The following is a 20,348-nucleotide window of genomic DNA, read 5'->3' as shown; positions in this document are numbered from 1 at the left end:
ACGGGAATGCGTCCAAAAAAAAAAAGCAGTTCGTTTCACAATTTGCAGGAGAGTTTTGTGACGAAATCATTTTTTTTTGTAAACGAGGGGGATTTCACGTGGGTTTTGTGCGGAGCCGAGGAATGGGAGTGAATGTGATTGAGAGAATGCGGATGTTATTTAGATGGCGGGGGCGAGAGGAAGATGGTTTTTCCCTTTTTTAAGATTGAAGGAAGGAAAATTGAATCAATTGTTGTTCTTTGTATAGTGGTGGAGATTTATATGATATTGAGGGAAAATTAATGCTTGTAAGTATTGATAGTTATGGTAGGATTGTAGGTAGGTATTCTTTGCTTTCTGAAATGTTGTTAGTGAGCTAGATGGGGTGGGAGGGGAGGGGAGGGAAGGGAAGGGAAGGGGAGGGGAGGGGAAGAGGATGGATAGAGAGAGGAGAGGAGAAAAGGGAAGGGGAGGGAGGGGAGGGGGAGGGGATGGGATGGGATGGAATAGATTTGAGATAGTTTATTATTTGAGGATTGGATGGTTGAGGATTGATTTAATGAATGGTTTATTGATAAATAAATGAATGGTTTGATGAATGAATAAACAAATAAATGGATGGATGAAATTCTCGCGAGAAACAAAAAGGTAAGTGATTGCTAGATATGAAGGTAGGTAGGTATCTTGAAGTAGGTAAAGAATGGTTAGAGATTTTTCTTTTGGGGAATTCGAGGGGGATTCTTAGAATTGGATTGGAGTGGATTGGAGTGTAGGAATGGGTGGTGGGTGATGGGTGATAAGTGATAAGTGATAAGTGATAGGTGCATGGGTGATGGTGCTGGGTGATGGGTGATGGGTGATGGGTGATGGGTGATGGGTGATGGGTGATGGGTGATGGGTGATGGGTGATGGGTGATGGGTGATGGTGAGGGTGGAGGGGAGAGGGGGGCAGGGCTAGGTTGAGAAGGGATTTGGGGGATATGTTTATATTTATATTCATGTTTATATTCATGTTTAGAGTGGGTGTTGGTGTTGGGAGTCTAGAATTTATGGGGTTTCGATCTCGATCTCTGTTTGGGGTTGGTGAGGGAGGGGGGAGGGGAGGGGATTGTGATTGGTGGGGAAGGGAGAGAGGGAGCGATGGAGGGAGGGATGAAGGGAGGGAGGGAGGTAGTGAGGTAGTGAGGTAGTGAGGGTAGTGAGGTAGTGAGGTAGTGAGGTAGTGAGGTAGTGAGGTAGTGAGGTAGTGAGGTAGTGAGGTAGTGAGGTAGTGAGGTAGTGAGGTAGTGTGAGGTAGTAAGATAATGAAATAATAAAACAAAGCTTGATTTAACCGGAATGAAATAAGATAATTATAAAAATCTAGGGTTAAATTGAGTGTTCAATTTAGTATTCAATCTGGGGCTTGAGGTAGGGGATAGGATAGGAGAGAGAGAGCAGGGGAAAGAGGCGAGAAGGAGGGGGGGGGGGGGGGTATGTATTGATTGATAGCTATTATATATACAATAAGATAAAATAATATAGTATAAATAGTTATTATTCTGAATATCTGAATATCTAGGTTCTATATATACAAAACTACATCTATCTATTTACTTATTTGTTTATCTATCCATCTATTCATTATATATATAAAACTTATAAGTAATCTATTATTTTACAGAAAATTCTTAATTTCGATTTTGAATTATATATCTATCTATCTACCTATCTAGGTATATAAAGATATAGATAGATAGAAAAATAAATAACCCAATAAATTCTACAATTCCCTCACAAAACACAAACTTAGAAGTAAAAAAACCATCTACCTACCCACCTACTTACGTAAAGAAACCCATCATCATCCTCCTACCTATCGAACAGTAAACACAACATCTTCTTCCAAATCCTCACAATACACCTCATCGACTATTTCTCCATCCATGATACCTGCTACATATGCTACGGATACTGCTGCAAAGATCTCACTTTGTTCTTTTTCGTTTCCTTCTCGGTGGCTTTGTCCTTCTTTTGCAGTATCGGAATGCTTACTATCAATATCATGCGAAGGGTTTTGTCCCTTCACATCCCACCTTCTCAAAACAAAAGGAGCAGCTGCCCCAAACCAAATCGCTATTTGATCTCCAGTTTCTACCGACTTAGGAGCCATGCCATAAAACCCCGTGGTGGTGATGAAGAAAGCGGAGTTCGGGAGGCAGTTTAGGAGAGAGAGTCTATAGTCTCTAATTCTCTCATCGTCGTTGTGCGAGCTATCGTTGTTTTGACGGGAAATATTATGATTGGTGTGGTGGTGCTGCGAATTGTCGTTTAGTAGGATGTCGTACATCTCGCCATAAGCTTCTGGTGCAACTCCACGGCCGGCTCCGGTGTAGAGTTTGTTTGTGATGAGGGTTCTCCATACTGGTTCTTTGGTTTTGAAGGTGTGGAGGTAGGGGCGATGATGTGAGTGGAGGGTCGCGAGATTTTTTGCTTTGAGAACCATTTCTTCAATGTGGGCGAGTTGGGTGAGACAATTATCATCTGGGCCAAAGGTAAATTTTTCGGTAATGGTATCGATGGGAAGACCTCTTATGTAGAGGGTTTTGAGATCGGGAGATATGTGGCCATTGATGGCAGTGCTGCCTGCTCCCGAGACTCCTATACCTGGGGGATGATAGAGAGTAGAATGAAGAAGAGATTCACTGCCTAACCTTGGCACCCATGATGGAAAGGAAGAATACTGGAATGGGGGATTTGGACCAGCTAGTTCCAAACCAGCAAGAAAGAAAGGTCCTATTCCTTTATGAAAGATGTGGGATATGGCGTCTGCGTAAATTGTTCCTAGAGATCGACTGTAATCTACTGTGATGGTTTTTCGGTCTGAGGAACCCATCATGCCTAGTAAACCATATATCCTATCTTTAGGTTCTGTTGCTTTAGATGTAACGGTGTTGAGTAATAGATCCCGGAGATCTTCACCCTTTTTATCAGTAACTGCCGTGCGTACATTATTGAGAAGATCAATTTTGATAGCACTGGTGCGTACACCCTGCGAAACAGCAGTCTTGTGTGTATTCTCATTTTCATCGCCACGTTCCATCATAATCATTCCCATCTTCGTGAATTCTATCATTGCAACTTTTTGCCAGACTTCTGACAGTACACTCCAGGTAGTCCAGGTAGATCCACAACCAACTAGAGGCTCCTGATCCGCTAGTGCCAGTTCTTGTATGGTCCACAGACGAGTAAACCATTCTTTCTTAACAAGCTCTATATAAAAGGAAAACATGGTTTGAGACTTCTCTTCCATAATTTCATCTTCACACGCAATAGCGATTTTAGACATCAAATCAAAAGCCTCCTCACACCCCTCAAAGGTCTCACCTAACCAAACCAAAACTGGTCTCGCCAGAGAATAAATTTCACCCATCAGCGTGACCTGTTCATTGCGTTCTTTAATATCGGATTGATTGATACAGATGGCATCAACCCAAAGTCTTCGCGGTTCAAGAGGTAGCCTGAGATAATGTAGTGCAATAGCCAGATTTTGAGTAACGGAGAAGGGAGTGCCATTGAATATGATGGTTTGTCGGATAGAAGCATCGCCCCAGACGTAGGATAATGCTTCGTATGAAGGATGGGAGAGGAGAGAGATGGTTTCGACAGTGCATTGAATTGGGGTGCCTTGGCTTAGGGGTTGAAGGATGAGGATGCGAATTTCGCGGTTGGGAAGGGAAAGGGGTTGGGAGTAGGGAGTCATTTTTGTGAAGGGATCTCGCAAAATGCAGATAAATTGTGCGACGTTTTTCAGGATGGCTGTTTCATTGAATATTCGGGGCTGCTCATGTTGTTCATGAGATTGGTGATATACCAATAGGCATGATTTGATTAATCCAGCAAGCTCGGATCAAAAATGGATGGATGGATGGATGGATTACCAACTATGGTAACCCGAACCATTTGCGAAAACTCTTGTTCCAACAAACAGTGATGAAGCTCGAGGGAAAAGCTAGAATATGTAGATTGTCATATATTATCGTGCAAACAAGAATCGCAACATCAGTTTCTCATATTTGGCATTTGTGCTGAGTGACAACAATGCTCGAGTATTGACGACAAGCGTCAGCAAACAAGACGACGTAATTGATGTTTGATCGGCAACCAACTCATAAAACCGCCGAGGGATGTGGCGTCTTGGATAGAGTGAAGTTTAGTTTTCATGCACTGCCACATTATCTTTTTTTTTTTCACATCTCGTGATGCTGTCTGATACGGAAGGGCAACGATAGTTTGGATCGGCGACTTCCACCACCTCGTATGAAGGGGGAGGAAGGCGGGGGAAGCATGTATCAGTACATCTTACGACTTTTATGCCATTGAAGAACACGAGAGGATGACTACCTAGTTTTTGATACGATTCTTGCTGCTTGAATTCCGATGGGGAAGTTTGTCGTGGGGTTTGGAGGTATTGTGTTGTGGTGTGTGGTGTTGTATTGGTGGTAGTGGCGATGGTGATGATTATATTGGGGGGATTAAATCATGATATGTACGATGGATGGAAAGGGGATACGATGTAGACACACTTCGACATGGCATCTTCAATCTTTTTGAGTTTGCGAATAGGGGGATGAAGGAGGTTGTTTGTAAGATGAAGATTGACGGGGTTTCCTTATAGCCAAGACTTATTAACCTTACGTAGACAGAGAGGTAGTTTTGATTTCTTTCTAACCTTAATACTCGTGTACTCCGTGTGTACTCCTATTTTCAAAGTCATGATATATGGATAGATACTTTACTACATGTTACCCAGGTACGAAACAGGTCTCTATTACATCTCAACTACCATGCATTTATCGAGATGTGCCAATCTTTACATTGTACATCCTTTCGCTATCCGTACCTGCCCGCAGTCATTTGACTTTCTGTGTGTATATCGTCAACCATACATGAGTCGAAGGAATAGGAGTGCACGCCAGCATTGATTAATAAATATAATACATCTCATCTAATACATACAATATATGATGCGAGCAGGCAATACTGACATGAGAATATGCATCTTGCCATTGGACCCAAGCCATATAGCTACCACCTCCCCAGGAATATCATCAACTTCAATCATTCGACCACGGAGTATGTCCTTCAATTTTAAATATACGCTAGCAAGAGAAGTTAGAGTCGACCATATAAAAGTCGAGAACGTGTTCTTTGGATGGAATTCATTGGATTATATAACTTGGAGCCAATTGAATGGCATGAATGCAACCTTTTAATCTTCAATCTTATTCAAGAGCCATGAAGAGCCACTTATTATTTTGATTTGATTCCTTCTACGGCTTAACTGCGTAGCCCCTTTCCCCAGTACGATAAAACGGTTGACGAGAATTGACTGAGATACTGTTCATCCCTCCATCCCATCCCCCCCTCCCCCAAAATAGATTGATTGATTATTACCTAGGTAGTTGGTAGTAGTTGTTAGTAGTTAGTAGTTAGTTGCATCCATCCATCCATTCATCCATCCATTGACACAGTGGCCTTCTCTCATACGACCCTCCAAACCCTTATTACTACTTTGTACGCACACTTATACTCACACTCACACATACACTTACACTTACACTTACACTTACCGTACACCTAAACATCTTCTCAACATAAATTCTTTCCAACTTCAACAACGACAACACAAGAAGACAACTTTGAACTCTTTTAATTCAATTCAATCTTCTCTTTGCTACATCCTTTAATAGCAACAAATACATTCGTTGATTTCTATTTCGAATCAATTTTAATTGTACCATCTACATCTTCTTTTCTCCTTCACAATTCCAATCGTGCTTGAGCATATCCAATTCACAAGGACACCTCTACATTCACCATCTTCCATTAAGTAGACGTGGTGATCAACATCCAACTCAATCTTAGATCTTCTCGACACTTGTTCTTATCCTCTTAAACTGTGGGGTAGAACTAGAATTACATACAACCTTTCTACACATTTCACTTCTTCCAATCTATCAAAATGAAGGGTACGCGGCTTCCGCATTCGCAGTCCTTTTGGCAATGCATTGCTAACATATTCACACAGCTCTCATTCTTGTCGGTGGCTTTGGCACCCGTCTCCGCCCACTCGTACGTTCTCCCAATGCCATGATACGATACTCGAAATCTACATGGCGCCCTTCGCACAAGCTACAGAGCTTTCAACTGACTGCCACCCATAGACTCTGACCCTCCCAAAACCTTTAGTCGAATTCGGTAACAAGCGCATGATTTTGCATCAAGTTGAAGCCTTGGCAGAAGCTGGAGTCACAGATATTGTGTTGGCCGTCAATTATCGTCCAGAGGTTATGGAAAAGTATTTGGCTGAGGTATGATTCACTACTACCACCCAGAAAAAAAATTCTTGGGTTACACCGCAGAAGTTAATGCAGGCACACATAGTACGAGGAAAGATTCAACGTTAAAATCACATTCTCCATCGAATCCGAACCATTAGGTACAGCCGGTCCTCTGAAGCTCGCAGAAGAAATTCTCGGAAAGGATGATGCTCCTTTCTTCGTTCTCAACTCGGATGTCATCTGTGAATATCCTTTCGCAGATTTGGCTGCTTTCCACAAGAAGCACGGTGATGAAGGTACCATTGTCGTAACCAAGGTTGAAGAACCATCCAAATATGGTGTCGTTGTCCATAAGCCAAACCACGCATCCAGAATCGATCGATTCGTAGAGAAGCCCGTCGAATTCGTTGGAAACCGCATTAACGCTGGTATCTACATCTTGAACCCAAGTGTCCTCAAGCGCATCGACCTCCGCCCAACCTCCATCGAACAAGAGACTTTCCCTGCCATTTGCGCCGATGGTCAATTGCACTCTTTCGACTTGGAAGGATTCTGGATGGATGTTGGGCAACCCAAGGATTTCCTCTCCGGAACTTGTCTTTATCTCTCCTCCCTTACCAAGAAGGGCTCCAAGCTCCTTACTCCACCCAATACCCCATACGTACACGGCGGCAATGTCTTGATCGATCCTTCTGCCAAGATTGGCAAGAACTGCCGCATTGGTCCCAACGTAACAATTGGTCCTAATGTTGTTATCGGTGATGGTGTCCGTTTACAACGTTGTGTTCTCCTCGAGGGCTCCAAAGTCAAGGATCACGCTTGGGTCAAGAGCACCATCGTAGGCTGGAACTCTACTATCGGTAAATGGGCACGTTTGGAAAATGTCAGTGTATTGGGTGACGACGTTACGATTGGTGATGAGATTTATGTAAACGGAGGTAGCATTCTCCCACATAAGAGCATCAAGGCTAATGTTGACGTTCCGGCCATTATTATGTAAGGAGGGAAAGGATCGCTGGACGAGTAACAGATTTGAAGTAGAGGAAAAATGATCAGAGATACCTTTTTGGATGAAAAGTTGTGGAGAGAAGAAATGAGGGTACGAGGAAGGGAAGGAGTAAAGTAATTCATGGATGGACTTCATTACCTGGCCGTTTTTTGCCATTTCTCTATCGTATCTTATTGAATTCGGGCTTTGGCTTTTGGCTTTGGGGGTTAAAAGGGTCACGCATTACATGTTTTTATGGATGCATGCAATTTTTTCTTTTCTTTTTGGGGGGGGGGGGGGGGGGGCCAAAGAAATTCTAGAGATGAACATTTGCAATTTTTTTTCCAAGACTGTTTCCAAATCTCAATGGTGCTAGTTCTGCTCTGTTCTTTTTGTTGCTCTTGGCCGGAGGGTATAGTGTATGTATGTGTATGTGTAGGGATATTGGTATGGATGGTTAGTTATGGTATTGGGTATGCAATGTGGCATGCATGCATATCTATATATGATTGATATCTCCTCTCATTGAAATAAAAAGTTGATTGAAATGAATGGTTGAGATGAGGCAATTATAAGTTAAGAAGTTAAGTTGTTAGCGAGGTGTGGTGTAGGGGTGTAGAGGTGTAGAGTTGTGAGTTGTGAGTTGTGTTGTATTTGTGAATTGTGAGTTGGGAATTGTGAGTTGGGAATTGTGAGTTGGGAATTGTGAGTTGGGAATTGTGAGTTGGGAATTGTGATTTGTATTGTGAGTTGGGAATTGTGATTTTTATTGTATTATTGTATTGTGTGTTTTGGAAGTGAAGGAGGGAGAGAGAGAGAGAGAGAGACATGGGGAGAATGGATCTTAGGTATGTATAGACAGAATAACATTTTCACAGATCTTTCTGATGAATATCTACGAGATATACGAGATATACATAATATGTGTTTCCTTTTGATTTACCTATAGACCTGATTGTACCTGACTGACTACTCGTAGAGATACATTGTATTGATTCATGCATTCATGCATTCATTCATTCATTCCATGTATCGAGCAAGAAATGCAATGCAATGCAATGCAATACAATATCACCTCAATTCCTTTCGTTTCGTTTCCCAATTACGCCAACCTAGAACCCAATCGCCAACCCTGATATGTTACGCCAAAATAGAAGCTTTTCTTCTCATCATCAGTCATCAATCCCCATCCGCATCCCTATTTCTTCCCCTTTCCCTTCCCCTTCTTCCTCTTTCTCCCGTCCTTCTCCTTCTCCTTCTCCCCCACACTAACCCCCGCGGCCTCCGCCTCACCCTCACCCAACTCCCCCGCCTCCTCCATCTCCCTAATCTTCTCCCTCCCACTAATCATAACCATCAAATCCCTATTCGCCTCCCTCAACTCCTCACATTCCTCCCTCACCCCTCTCATCTCCTCCTCCTTCTCCTAACCCCTTCATTCACAAACCCAATCCTCTCCATCAACCCCTCCGAAACCTTCTTCTCCTCCCTCAAACTCTTCCCCATCCCCCTCGCAAGCTCCTGCGCCTTCTCCGCCTTCCTCTTCTCCCTCTCCAACTCCCTCTCCAAACTCGGCAGCGTATCCCCACTCAATTTCCGATACTTCTCCTCCAACTCCCTCAACCTCCCCAACGCCACTTCCGCATCGCGACTCGCAAGACTAGCTTTCTCACTCGCCGCGCTCGCCTTCGCAACCGCTTTGCCGACCAACTCCTCGAAATAAACCCTCTGACTCTCCAACTGCGACGTCAAAAGATGCGTGAATTCCAATCCTGCATTTTCGAGTTTTTCCCGCGGAACCATATCCACATCTTCTGCGGGCGCCAACGCACCCCTAGAACGTGACGAGGGGAGTTCGATGACTTTACTATTATCGCCTTTATCGCGAATGAGTCGATGAACCCAAATATCACCCGCGTAATCCCATACATGTTGGGTTTCGATTTCCAGGGCAAAGTTATGCGCCGAATCTTTCCAGTGTTCTTTGGCGTGCCCGCCTTTGTAGCGTCCGCATCCGACGTTTCCGCATATGAGACAGATCCAGAGATCATCTGTGCAATCACAAACACTACATAGTGATGCTTCACCACTTCCAAACGGTGGATTGTCGGGATCATAGGGTGTAGTAGACTGTCGAGAAGCGATCGCTAGTGAGGGATTGGTATGTCGACAAACGGGACAACCTGTGCCACGCCATTTTTCGAGACATGCACAGTGAAAGACATGTTGACAGAGAATCGTAAAGAGGCCCGTTGTATCGTCCATTCTTTCGAGGCAGACAGGACAGGTGGGAAGTTCGACGAGATTTGGAGTTGGAGGAGGGAAAGGTTTGAGGTTATTTTGCATCGGAGCTGGTGTAAAAGGATCGTGGGATAATTCTGGAAAACTTGTATTTGATTTGGAGGAGGTGGGAGTTTGGAAAGTGATTGACTTTATAAACATGACATGGCAGGTTTCTGGCTACATTGAATATCGTCAGTTCTAAACAAAGATATCTTCTACCAAAGTGAAAACATACCTCCATACTATTAAAGACTTTACCATCCCATTCTGCCTTCCATTTCTTTGCCACATTGCCGTCTCTAAACTTCATAAGTACCATATACCTGTTCATCCGCCCCGTCATAACCATTCTAAAATGGCTAACCTCATACATTGTCTTCTCTCCCACAAATCCCAAGAAATCTCTCGGCGTAAGATAACTCGGCACAGCAGGTATGCATAGTAAAGTACAATCCTCTGCACTATCATTTCCATCGGACTCACTCGACCCGTTACTTTGTGCATCATTCGTGGGATTCGCCGCAGTATCTGCGTTATAAACTTCCACCCCCATCAATCCAGGTGTTTCCTCCCCCTCCCTATACAAATGCACCACTCCCCATCCCACCTCCGTATTCTTCAACTCTAACCCATCCTCCCCTATAGTATGTAATTCCTCGAATCTCGCCTTTGTAACTCGACCACCCGGTTCTAGCCCAGCATTCATGACAATACCACCCTGGCTACCCTCCCCTCTACGATGATATCCCCTCGCGCCATCCATATCCAATGCTTCAACCCTAACCCTCCCAAACCTCCAATCCCTTTTCGAAGTTCGCAGATCTCTTTTCTTACCCACCAAACTCGCGCTCGGAGGTGCGATTTCTAATTGCGAATTTTTCGTCGTGCTCAATACTATCAGATTTTTCGACTCGTCAGGTCGTGTCTGCCGTGAAGGTCCGCAATCAATGACTCCCCCTTTTGCTACTTCCGAACCTAGATCTCCGTTCTGGGCACCCTGCAAACTGCCCGCCTGTATTTGATTCTCAGTTCCCTTTATAATATCTCTCGAGCTTCTTTCCAGCACAGAACCTGCCGAGCTCCCAGTGCCTCCCTTTCTCCTCCTATGTTGATCCCAAAGAACAGGTTTATGTTTCGGCCAGGCGCAAGCTCCGCCTGTGGATGATGGTGTACAGCCAAAAATATCCGTTCCCTCACCAGGAACCCACACTTCCCTCTCCCTTTCTCTCGTACTCACTTTCTCTGGGTCTAAATCTGGTAAAGGATACAATTCGAATTTGAGATGATAAAAGTATGATGGCATACTTCTTCATTCATTCATAATTTCTTTCACGACTGCATGAAACGAATGCCATGCGAAAGCTTCGTGGTGGGGGCTTGCGGGAACCGTGGCGCGGGCTGCTCGTTGAAAAAAATGCGTCTGGCAATTAAAAGCGCGAAGAGTAGATATGGATTGTTAATACGTAGTTTATCGCATCAGAGTTGCGTTCGTATCAAAAAGTAGTTTTTCAGGTGTTGTAGCACACAAGGTATTGTGGACATGAAAGGTTCTGGGATATAAATTTCATTGTGCGGCTGCAGCCTCGCATCACTTTAGCTTCATGAGTGGATGTAGTGGAGCATAACACCGTCATTATCTCCAACTCCAGTTCATGTACGATAAGGAAGTGAAGCAATGGTATTTACTGTTTACATACTAATTACAATTACAATCACAATCACAATCCTTCATTCAATATCACATTCATAAGAGTGTAGAGTTAAATGTCAAAAATATAGTTTTGACTATTGAATACTATCAATGTTGTGGCACATGCCAGTGCACTATGATGAGAACCTGCTAACCCAGCCCCCCCATAACACCATTGGATCAGGTCATCGTTAAACGCCTAAAGAATATATGTGCAGATAAAATCAAAAACATTTATTGACCACCCCGAAGACGGAGCACCAAGTGCAATGTGGATTCCTTTTGAATGTTGTAATCCGAAAGGGTTCTGCCGTCCTCCAACTGCTTTCCAGCAAAGATCAATCGTTGTTGGTCGGGTGGGATACCCTCCTTATCTTGGATCTTAGCCTTAACGTTATCAATAGTATCTGACGATTCTACTTCTAATGTAATGGTCTTTCCGGTCAAGGTCTTAACGAAAATCTGCATACCACCACGAAGACGAAGGACCAAATGTAAGGTTGATTCCTTTTGGATGTTGTAGTCGGAAAGAGTGCGGCCATCTTCAAGTTGCTTACCAGCAAAGATAAGACGTTGTTGATCAGGTGGGATACCCTCCTTATCTTGGATCTTAGCCTTCACATTGTCGATAGTGTCTGATGACTCAACCTCCAAAGTGATTGTCTTTCCAGTGAGGGTCTTGACGAAGATTTGCATACCGCCACGAAGTCTGAGGACTAAGTGAAGAGTAGATTCCTTTTGAATGTTGTAGTCGGAGAGGGTACGACCATCCTCGAGTTGTTTACCGGCGAAAATTAAACGCTGTTGATCGGGAGGAATGCCTTCCTTGTCTTGGATCTTGGCCTTGACATTGTCGATGGTATCGGAAGACTCAACCTCGAGGGTGATGGTCTTACCAGTCAGAGTCTTGACGACTATGTTGATGTTAGTGAACTGTGGCGTTATGCGATGGCAAAAGGGATCAACTTACAGATTTGCATACCACCACGAAGGCGGAGAACGAGATGGAGAGTGGACTCCTTTTGGATGTTGTAATCACTCAAAGTGCGACCATCCTCAAGTTGCTTTCCGGCGAAAATCAAACGCTGTTGGTCAGGTGGGATTCCCTCCTTATCCTGGATCTTGGCCTTGACGTTGTCGATGGTATCGGAAGATTCAACCTCAAGGGTGATGGTCTTTCCAGTGACTGTAGCAAACACATGTTAGCAGATGTTTTTGATAGAATTATTGATAGAATTATTGATGAAAGTGTTGATGGAAGCTGCTTTGGGAAGTGAAGTGGCAATGCCACTCGCAGACGGCAAATGGAGAGGTGACAACTTACGAGTCTTGACGAAGATCTGCATGATGATGTTTTTGTAGTATTAATCTTTTGATGAAGTAGATGATATTGTAGATGATGATTTATTGAAAATCAAAAGAAGTTGTGGTGGAGAGAGAGTTGATGGAGTTGTATGATGGAAAAAAGAGGGAGATGTTTGAGGGTGAGATGGAGTGTTTAAGTAGGTATTCAAAGGAGGAACCGCATTGAACTTGCCTTATCGCTTAGCGCCACGCCACCTTTTAGAGTTTCCAGGTTAGTAAGAATGAGTGAATGAATCACCGCTCCATCGGATAGGTCCATAGGTAGGCGTAAGATCAAGGTACTGCTGCGCCTTCGCCTTCTTTACTCACCGTTGACTCGTTCCTTCTAGGGATTTCTATTCAATCGATAGATTCTCTCGTTCTCTCGATTCAGCCTGAATCTTCCGAGGCTGTACATATGGATTTGGAAAGGAGAATGGAATCTTCTCGGAATCTGGACCTGAGTGAATAGTAATAGGTGAGTACGAGTACCGGAGTAGATGAATGATTATAAATCAATACGGTGTACTTTCTACGGAATACCTCATTACTAGATAAGTTCTTCTTAGTCATCGTACGTTCACATCCATATCCATATTGTCCTGTAATCATTCATACTGCTTACTCGCATTCACATCATAATCATCAATATCTTCTTGGTACGAGATAATGCTGTCCAGGGGTGATGAATGATGAATATACTCAAATTCCAAACGTCAACACCGTCAACACCGTCAACACCTTGAGAACTGAGCAACTCCCCCTTATCAGCTCTAGACCTTTCCTATAATGGATTAGTTTGCCATTGACCCCGCCTTCTACCTCAACTCGGTCTCGCTCAACTGGGATTTGGCTTTACGATGAAGAGAATCAATAGATGAATGAATCGTGGAAAGAAAGGACAATGTTTATCATATCATCAACCATCTTTCCAACCTCTCTCCTTTTTCCTTCTTTTGCTTTTCATCGCCTCATCGCCTCCGTACTCGGACCCATCCATCAGATGTCTCTATCGCAGTTCCAATAATTGATCGCCTTTCTACTCGTCGTCTCTCAGTCTTGGTCTCAGTCTTAGTCTCAGTCTTAGTCTCAGTCTCAGTCTCAATGCTTGATGCTTAACTTAAATCTGCACCTTGCAGCCAAAAACTGCCAGTTGTACACAATCCGATGCACTTTCCGTTTCAAACTCCTGCATAGAATATCTCGCAATGCACTAGCAAGTAGCAGCAAGTTATCGCATAATCCAAACTTTACTCTCCTCTCCAAATCATCAAAATCTACAAAAAGGGTTTCCTTTCATGATACGTCATTTCCCTGCTCAATATTGCAATCCCAATCACGAGAATAGATAAAGGATCACAGATTAAGGAAATGGAAAATGGTATCAACATCCCTGATTCTTGCAATCAACTGGATCACTCAGTCAACTTTCAATATCGGCCTGTCCATGACCGACCAATCCAGGGCCCAAATGCAGGTGCATAAATTGGACAACGCAATACAGAAGCAGAGAAACAGTGTGCATACTCCTACATAAATAAATCCTTTTTCTTGGTACACTTGGTCAGCAGCTGACCCATTTCCAAGGTTCAAAGAGGGAAAGAACGTATGATTCCTTTCATATGTGTATCTGGTACCAGAAACCCCGATGAGGCCTCGGAGATGCCAGCCCTTTTCGAAGAGAATATCTTGGGACACCGGTCAAAAACTCCGAATCTGTCTGGCAAGTCGGCAATGGATGGATGTAAAACTGATGGGAAGATGAGAGGTAAGGACGTACAATCTGTACATACGTTGTAGGTGGTATTATTGAAGATGCGAGTAAGTTTACAGCTATTCAACCCACGTCTACATACATTGATTGATGGTCCTCAAAAATATGACCTCTTTTTGAAAGGATTGGGCTACGCATACAAATTTTCCTTCGTCTCGTGAATTCTAGATTTGGCTTTCTTTGCCTCTCGATTTTATCATTCAACGCCTTCACACTGAAAATCTAGCAGAAATGTAAATTCTCTCTCAAGAAACAAGCCATCAAATCTTTTCATCCGATCAATCCCAAAGTTTAATTCATTCCATCTTTTCGATTCCCTGGTCGGTGATAACCGCGTGCGGCGTGCATATAAAAGAACGCAACAGTCAGCATCTCGCATCCGAGAGATCACCGAAGAAACCCCCAAGTAAGTCCTCATTATACAAAGTGAGGGTACTTTACAAGTATACGAACAAGTACCACTCAGCCTACACAAACAAGTATCTATCCAAAATTCGAATTTCAAAATGCACAACATACTAGGCATACATCTAAATATTCAGAAGAAACATACAACAAGCACATCAAAGTATCAACATCTTCAAAAATCTTAAATATTCATCAAGTGAAAAGGCTTTAAATTTTGGTGTTTTTATCTACGACCCTTCCCTCCCCGAAAATTCTCCCCATGTATAAAAATATGCCTTTCTTGCGTCCAGCAACCAATAACTTCGTATACACATCCTCCTCCTCCTTCTCCATACTCTCTCCCTCTCTCCCTCTCTCCCTCGCAGCTAAAAAACACCCCTCGCTCGCGCCATTGCTCTTCGCCCATCTTTCATCCCATCCCATCGCATGCCGCATTGATTTCCCCCATTCCATAGACAAAAAAAGAGAGAGAGAAAAACAAATCGAGAGATAAATAAGTTCAATGCACGCCATGCCATAATAATAATCTTTTCATAGGGTTCATATTTCGGCAGTTACTTCGATCATTTCTTCTGCCTTCTTTTAAATAAACGCTTGAGAGAAACCATGACGACGAGATCAGATCAGATGAGAGTAAATAAAATAAAATAAACACCTCTCTCTCCATCCATTTATTCCGTGAGAGGCTGGGAAAGAAAACGCAGTGAGAGGGATAGATGAATAGTGAATAATGAATAATAAAAATGACATAGGGGTCCGTAGAAACATAAAAACATTGACATGTAAACGTTAAGCGTTCTTTAATTCCATGATCTTCGTTAAAGGGGGGTGGATTTTGTCGGTTTGTATGTATGTATGTATGGAATGATGAGATGGAGATTTAAAGAAGAATTCTTGAAAATCTGATCAGATATACAAACATACATGCATACATACATGGAACAACAAAAATCAACATGTTTCGTTTGTTTCGTTAAAGGGGGTCGTTGAGTTGATTGGGGAGGGAGGGAGGAAACTTTTTGCTTCGGATGATGATGATGATTGATAAAAGATTGAAAAGAAAAGGAGAAGAAAAAAATAGAGGAAAAATTCAAAAAACAACCAAAACGCTATGCCGTTGACCCAAAACAAAAAAAAAAACGTAAAATAAAAATAGGAAATTAACAAATTATTCTTTTCATTCGTTTTTTTCTAGCTTTCTCTAAAAGAGAGAGAAAGAGAAAAGGTGGAAAAACATATTCCTGCAATCGTTTTCTTTTTTCATATCATGTCATGGGTGGTCATGAAGAGCATTGAATTCGTTATCTTGGTACCGGAAACCGGAGATGGGTAACGGGTTTGTACAGGAGGGGGTTTATATAGCGGGCGGTAGCTGGGTAGGTAGGTAGGTAGATAGGTATATATTTGCAAATGGGGATAGATGGAGGAGGAGGATTAATTTGCGCGAATGACGAGTTTGGAGAGGAATTTGTTGGAGAGACAGTCGAAGTCGCGACGGTCAAATTTGGCGTCCGGTCGGGTTTTGAGGTAGGATTCTACATGGAGTGGGTTAGTTGTGTTGTGTTGGATTGTTTGAGGGGGGACAAACCATGCTTGGTTACGTGACCTCTCATTTCGGTCATGGCTTCGCAGACAGCTACGTTGTTGTTGAGGAGTTGACCATGTCTTCTCGTTTCCCAATCGGTAAACGCAGGGAGTTTTTGAGAGATAGCATGGAATAATCCGACAATGACACCTACTGGGGTGGTTTCCATATCGTTGCAGAATTTGTTGACGGCTGCTTGGTCGGGAACGCGGTAATGACAATCAAATTGCATTTCTTCCCATACGGCGAGGAGAATCGATGCAAGCATGAAGATTGTAGGCCAGTTCTTGAGTCTGTCGCCACTGTACACGCTAGAGTATAGCGAGGATAATTCCTCGAGAATCTCCTTTTGAAGTTCACGCCACATGTCGGCGAGGGCACATTTGATTTGGAAATTGATCATGACGGGAGCGACGACCTTTCCGTTGAATTTGGAGTCCTCGTCTTCGATGATTCCTTCCATCGGGTGCTCGTCTCCTCTTTGCTCGACCATGGTAACGTGCAAGGTGAGGTTGTAGGCAAGAACGAGTTTCAATGCCTTGCGGACGACGGAAACCTTCTCTTTCATGTAGTAGCGGTGAGCGGTCTTCAAGATCTCGGTAATGAATGGGGTGCCCTCAAAATACTCATCGATGAATTCTTCAAAAGGCCCATCAATGTGTTTATCGAGGTACTCAGATAATGCTTCATTCGAGACACCTTCGGAACCAGCAGACATTCTCTCGGTGCGAGTTTCAAACTCGATGGGTTCTTCGTGATCACCCTCAACCCAGTCGACGTTAAAGCAACTATCATCACTCACGTAAACCTCTCTCGCCATAATCGGCAGAGCAAATCCATACCCATGAGTAATCCAAAGCAACTCCTCCTTTTGCGAGAATCCCTTGATATTGTAAACAGACACACCTCTCCCCACGTGACGTTCATAATCTGCCTTCCAGTCCTTCATGAAGTAACCAATATCCTTGATATCGATACGCGTACACGGCACCTGCCACAAACGAGCGTGCGAAGGTTGACATCCCGCACAGGGCTCACCCTTGTCGCACGTCTTCTTCAAGAATTTACAGCGGAGACAGGCTCGCAATTTCCTTATTTCGCTAGCTTGTTTGCGCTGCTCTGGTAATAAGGGGCCGCGTCTTCGTCCAACGCGCTTCTCAGTTGGGGGGGCATCCTTCTTTCCGTTGGAGGTGCGGCGGATGACCGGTTTGGTGGCTTTGGCCGTGGGGCTCTTGCGGGGTGCGGAGTTTCTTCTCGCGGGAGGCGATGAGGTGTTGGATGGGGAGGTGCGGTTGGAGGTTGTTGAAGCCGCCGTGGATTTTGTAGATGGAGCTTGGATGGGTTGCGGGGGAACGGCTGCGGCGGGACTGATAATATCGTGGCTGTGGTGGTGTGCTTCGCCGTGGAAACAATTCCTGTGTCCACCCGTCACATCCAAATAGCTATCCGAGCCCGGTGAGTACGGCGAATATGGGTATCCTGACAAATCCTCAAAACTGCCAAACGTATCTATCGATTGGTGACCATCAGATTGCGATGAGTCCGAGTGACTTCGCAAATGTAATGTTTGCCCGGGGTTGAAAATTGCTTGGTTTTGCGCTTGTTGATAGGTGTTGAAATCCTGGTACGTATCGACTGTCGACCATCCGTGATCGCTACTCGAACTGGGTAACGAGAGCACTTCCAAGTACGTACCCGTAGGTGAGTTGCTTCCCAGACTTTGTCGTCCTATACTTGGGATTCCATGGTTCGAGGTAAAATTCATCGCATACTCGAATTCATGCCAATCCTGCCATTGATTCGCCTGTGCCTCGACCGTCTGTGTGAGTCCGTTGAATGGAGCTTCCATCTGGAGACTGGCTTCGAGAGCTGCTTGTGTGGTTGCAGGTAAGCCATAGTCGAGAGGTGAAGTTTGGTACGGGCTGCCAAATGTATATTGTGGTCCCATCAACGAGTTATCCGGGATAAATTGCGACAATTGCTGAGGGGAAAGTTGCTGGGGTGACAAATGCTGTGGTTGCTGTTGTATCGGCCAATCTGTCAATAACGTGGGAGAATTATGATGATGTCCGGTTTGATACTGTTGGTGTCCACTATGTCCTGGCGAAGTTTCCCGTCGGTCGTCAGATCCTCCTGAGGCCATATCCAACGGCAATGGCCAAGTCGAACGCGTAGTCATATTGGTAAATTGGTATCGTGGGTCACGTTGCTCGAACGAAAGGTCTAACAGACCTTCTGGCGAGAAGTCAAGATTTGAGCTCATTGTCGCGGATTACTTGTTGGAATGGTCAATAGTATTGTAAGAAAGAGGGTCGAAGACACCGCTCTTTGAAGAAGAGGAAAACCTCACGATGTTAGTCGGTGTGTGGCCTATTGGTAGTAGAAGTTCGTAGGGTGAGGGTAGGATCCACATAAGGAGCGGTGTGGGATTTCGGCAAACTTATACGACCCCAGCCATTTTGAGCCCACTGGCAAGCCTTCGCCGAATCAGGTGTGACGGCTGGAACCACAAGCGTCTTCTTACTGCATGGGGCAGCATGAGACTACTGCGAGCAGAGAAGTCATGTGTCCAATGGATTCGATTTCTATGGTAGATTTTGGAGAAGTCCCTAGAAGACAGAGCAGTTTTCAGGGCTCACCCATGAAAATAACAAGCAATAGTGATTGGAAGGAGTCTTAAGACGCAGAGTAGCTTGATACCTAGTGGGCTCCCACTGTAAGTTAACCCTCTATTTTTCAAGAGGGGCTGGAAGTTAGGGAAGTGGAGAAATAGCCTCTGAGTAGTTACGATTGATGCTCGAATTAGCGGCGCAGTACCTAAAACAATGGCTATATAATAGCGGGTGCTAGGCTTTCCCTACCTACTTACCACTAATTTGAGTCAAGAACAACACCTGTCAATAAATAGTGCTCCGTACAGGACATGAAAATCTACTGGAACAACAAATCATGAAATGGATTCCCGAACGCTATATGGACGGAGTAGACGAGATCGAATGATTTCAGTGGCGATTGCTAGAAGAGGTTCTGGACATCCGACTAAAGACTTTGGAATCTCCAATTGAGATGGCTGAGGTCTCCATTTTGACTCAATGGTTGCTCTGCCAATCAATATCTTTCGGATCTATCCTACGATTACAAGGGCGTGTTTTTGATGAGGGCCCGAATAAAATTTAAGCGAATTTCCTCACCAAAACCATATTTTATTTCCTATTTTTATAAATAAAATATAATTCAAATATTTATTATAAAGTTTTGAAATTCAGAATATATTTAAAGATTTAATAAATAATTATTTCAGTATTAGTTTTTTAAAATTTCAATAAGATATTGATTGATAAATCTTATATAGAATTTCAATTTTTAAAATAAACATTTTTTTTATAACAATTTTAAGTTCTAATAATTCCATATGGATTTTAATCAGATTGAAAAGTTTTATAAAAAATCTAAAATTATATTTCAAATTTTTATATTAAAATCTACCTATATACAAGATTTCAAATATATAATAATATTAATTAAATTTAATATTGAATTCTAAAATAGATGACTTTTGGTGTGAAAAGTGCTTGCGCACGGACCCGGGCCCTCATCAAAAACACGCCCTCGTAGAGTTTTGTATGCTTTTTTTAAACCCTTTCCCACATCTACGACGCCAAAGATGATAAGATGGTCCCCTGGACCCTCTCTGCCTCTCCCTACGAAGTTTTTTCTCAAATTTCTTCAAAATCCCCTAGTTTGTTGAGTGCACGTCTCTCTTTTTGGCTTCGGCATGTCAGATCTTTCGCCTAGACCCGAGAGGGTAGAGTGAGCTTAGCATCCGAGTTATCACAATCCAGAAAAATCCAATTCGGTCTAAACTTTGTTTCAAGCGTTGTCAAACCTCAAGAACTGACTCTACAAGAACTTTGAGTGTATGATGAACCGGGCAGTTATCCTGTGTATGGGTGATGGGACCTGGAAGAATATGG

The 20,348-nt window shown here is 43.5% G+C and overlaps 4 protein-coding genes across 4 annotated transcripts; 1 reads left to right on the top strand and 3 right to left on the bottom strand.

Annotated features, from left to right (window-relative positions):
- Positions 1-1,834: 1,834 nt before the first annotated feature.
- EAF02_010397 (uncharacterized protein) lies at positions 1,835-3,721 on the bottom strand (the record flags this gene model as incomplete). The annotated part of the gene is made up of 1 exon (XM_038906445.1): positions 1,835-3,721. One exon carries the CDS (start codon positions 3,719-3,721, stop codon positions 1,835-1,837), a length of 1,887 nt encoding a protein of 628 aa, XP_038753709.1.
- A 2,262-nt stretch (positions 3,722-5,983) lies between these two features.
- Positions 5,984-7,302, top strand: EAF02_010396 (uncharacterized protein; the record flags this gene model as incomplete). The annotated part of the gene is made up of 4 exons (XM_038906444.1): positions 5,984-5,990; positions 6,050-6,093; positions 6,186-6,332; positions 6,406-7,302. The coding sequence occupies 4 exons, from the start codon at positions 5,984-5,986 to the stop codon at positions 7,300-7,302; spliced, it is 1,095 nt and encodes a 364-aa protein (XP_038753708.1).
- Positions 7,303-8,488: 1,186 nt separating this feature from the next.
- Positions 8,489-10,876, bottom strand: EAF02_010395 (uncharacterized protein; the record flags this gene model as incomplete). The annotated part of the gene is made up of 3 exons (XM_038906443.1): positions 8,489-8,633; positions 8,738-9,750; positions 9,809-10,876. 3 exons carry the CDS (start codon positions 10,874-10,876, stop codon positions 8,489-8,491), a joined length of 2,226 nt encoding a protein of 741 aa, XP_038753707.1.
- A 2,170-nt stretch (positions 10,877-13,046) lies between these two features.
- EAF02_010394 (uncharacterized protein) lies at positions 13,047-18,798 on the bottom strand. The gene is made up of 2 exons (XM_038906442.1): positions 16,378-18,798; positions 13,047-16,324 (listed from the first exon to the last, which is right to left on the bottom strand). The coding sequence occupies exons 1-2, from the start codon at positions 18,635-18,637 to the stop codon at positions 16,224-16,226; spliced, it is 2,361 nt and encodes a 786-aa protein (XP_038753706.1). The 5' UTR covers positions 18,638-18,798; the 3' UTR covers positions 13,047-16,223.
- Between the last annotated feature and the right edge of the window lie 1,550 nt (positions 18,799-20,348).

Source organism: Botrytis sinoallii (assembly GCF_014898435.1).
Source record: "Botrytis sinoallii strain Bc 23 chromosome Unknown BSIN_025, whole genome shotgun sequence".
NCBI classification, from domain to species: Eukaryota; Fungi; Ascomycota; class Leotiomycetes; order Helotiales; family Sclerotiniaceae; genus Botrytis; species Botrytis sinoallii.
This window is presented reverse-complemented; position numbering and strand designations above follow the sequence as displayed.

Bases quoted from the DNA above. Each gene is read 5' to 3' on its own strand.
- EAF02_010394 (XM_038906442.1), bottom strand. From the start codon at position 18,637: ATGAGCTCAAATCTTGACTTCTCGCCAGAAGGTCTGTTAGACCTTTCG. The intron at 16,325-16,377 runs GTTTGTCCCCCC...CACTCCATGTAG, and splicing joins AGGTCACGTAACCAAGCATG to AATCCTACCTCAAAACCCGA.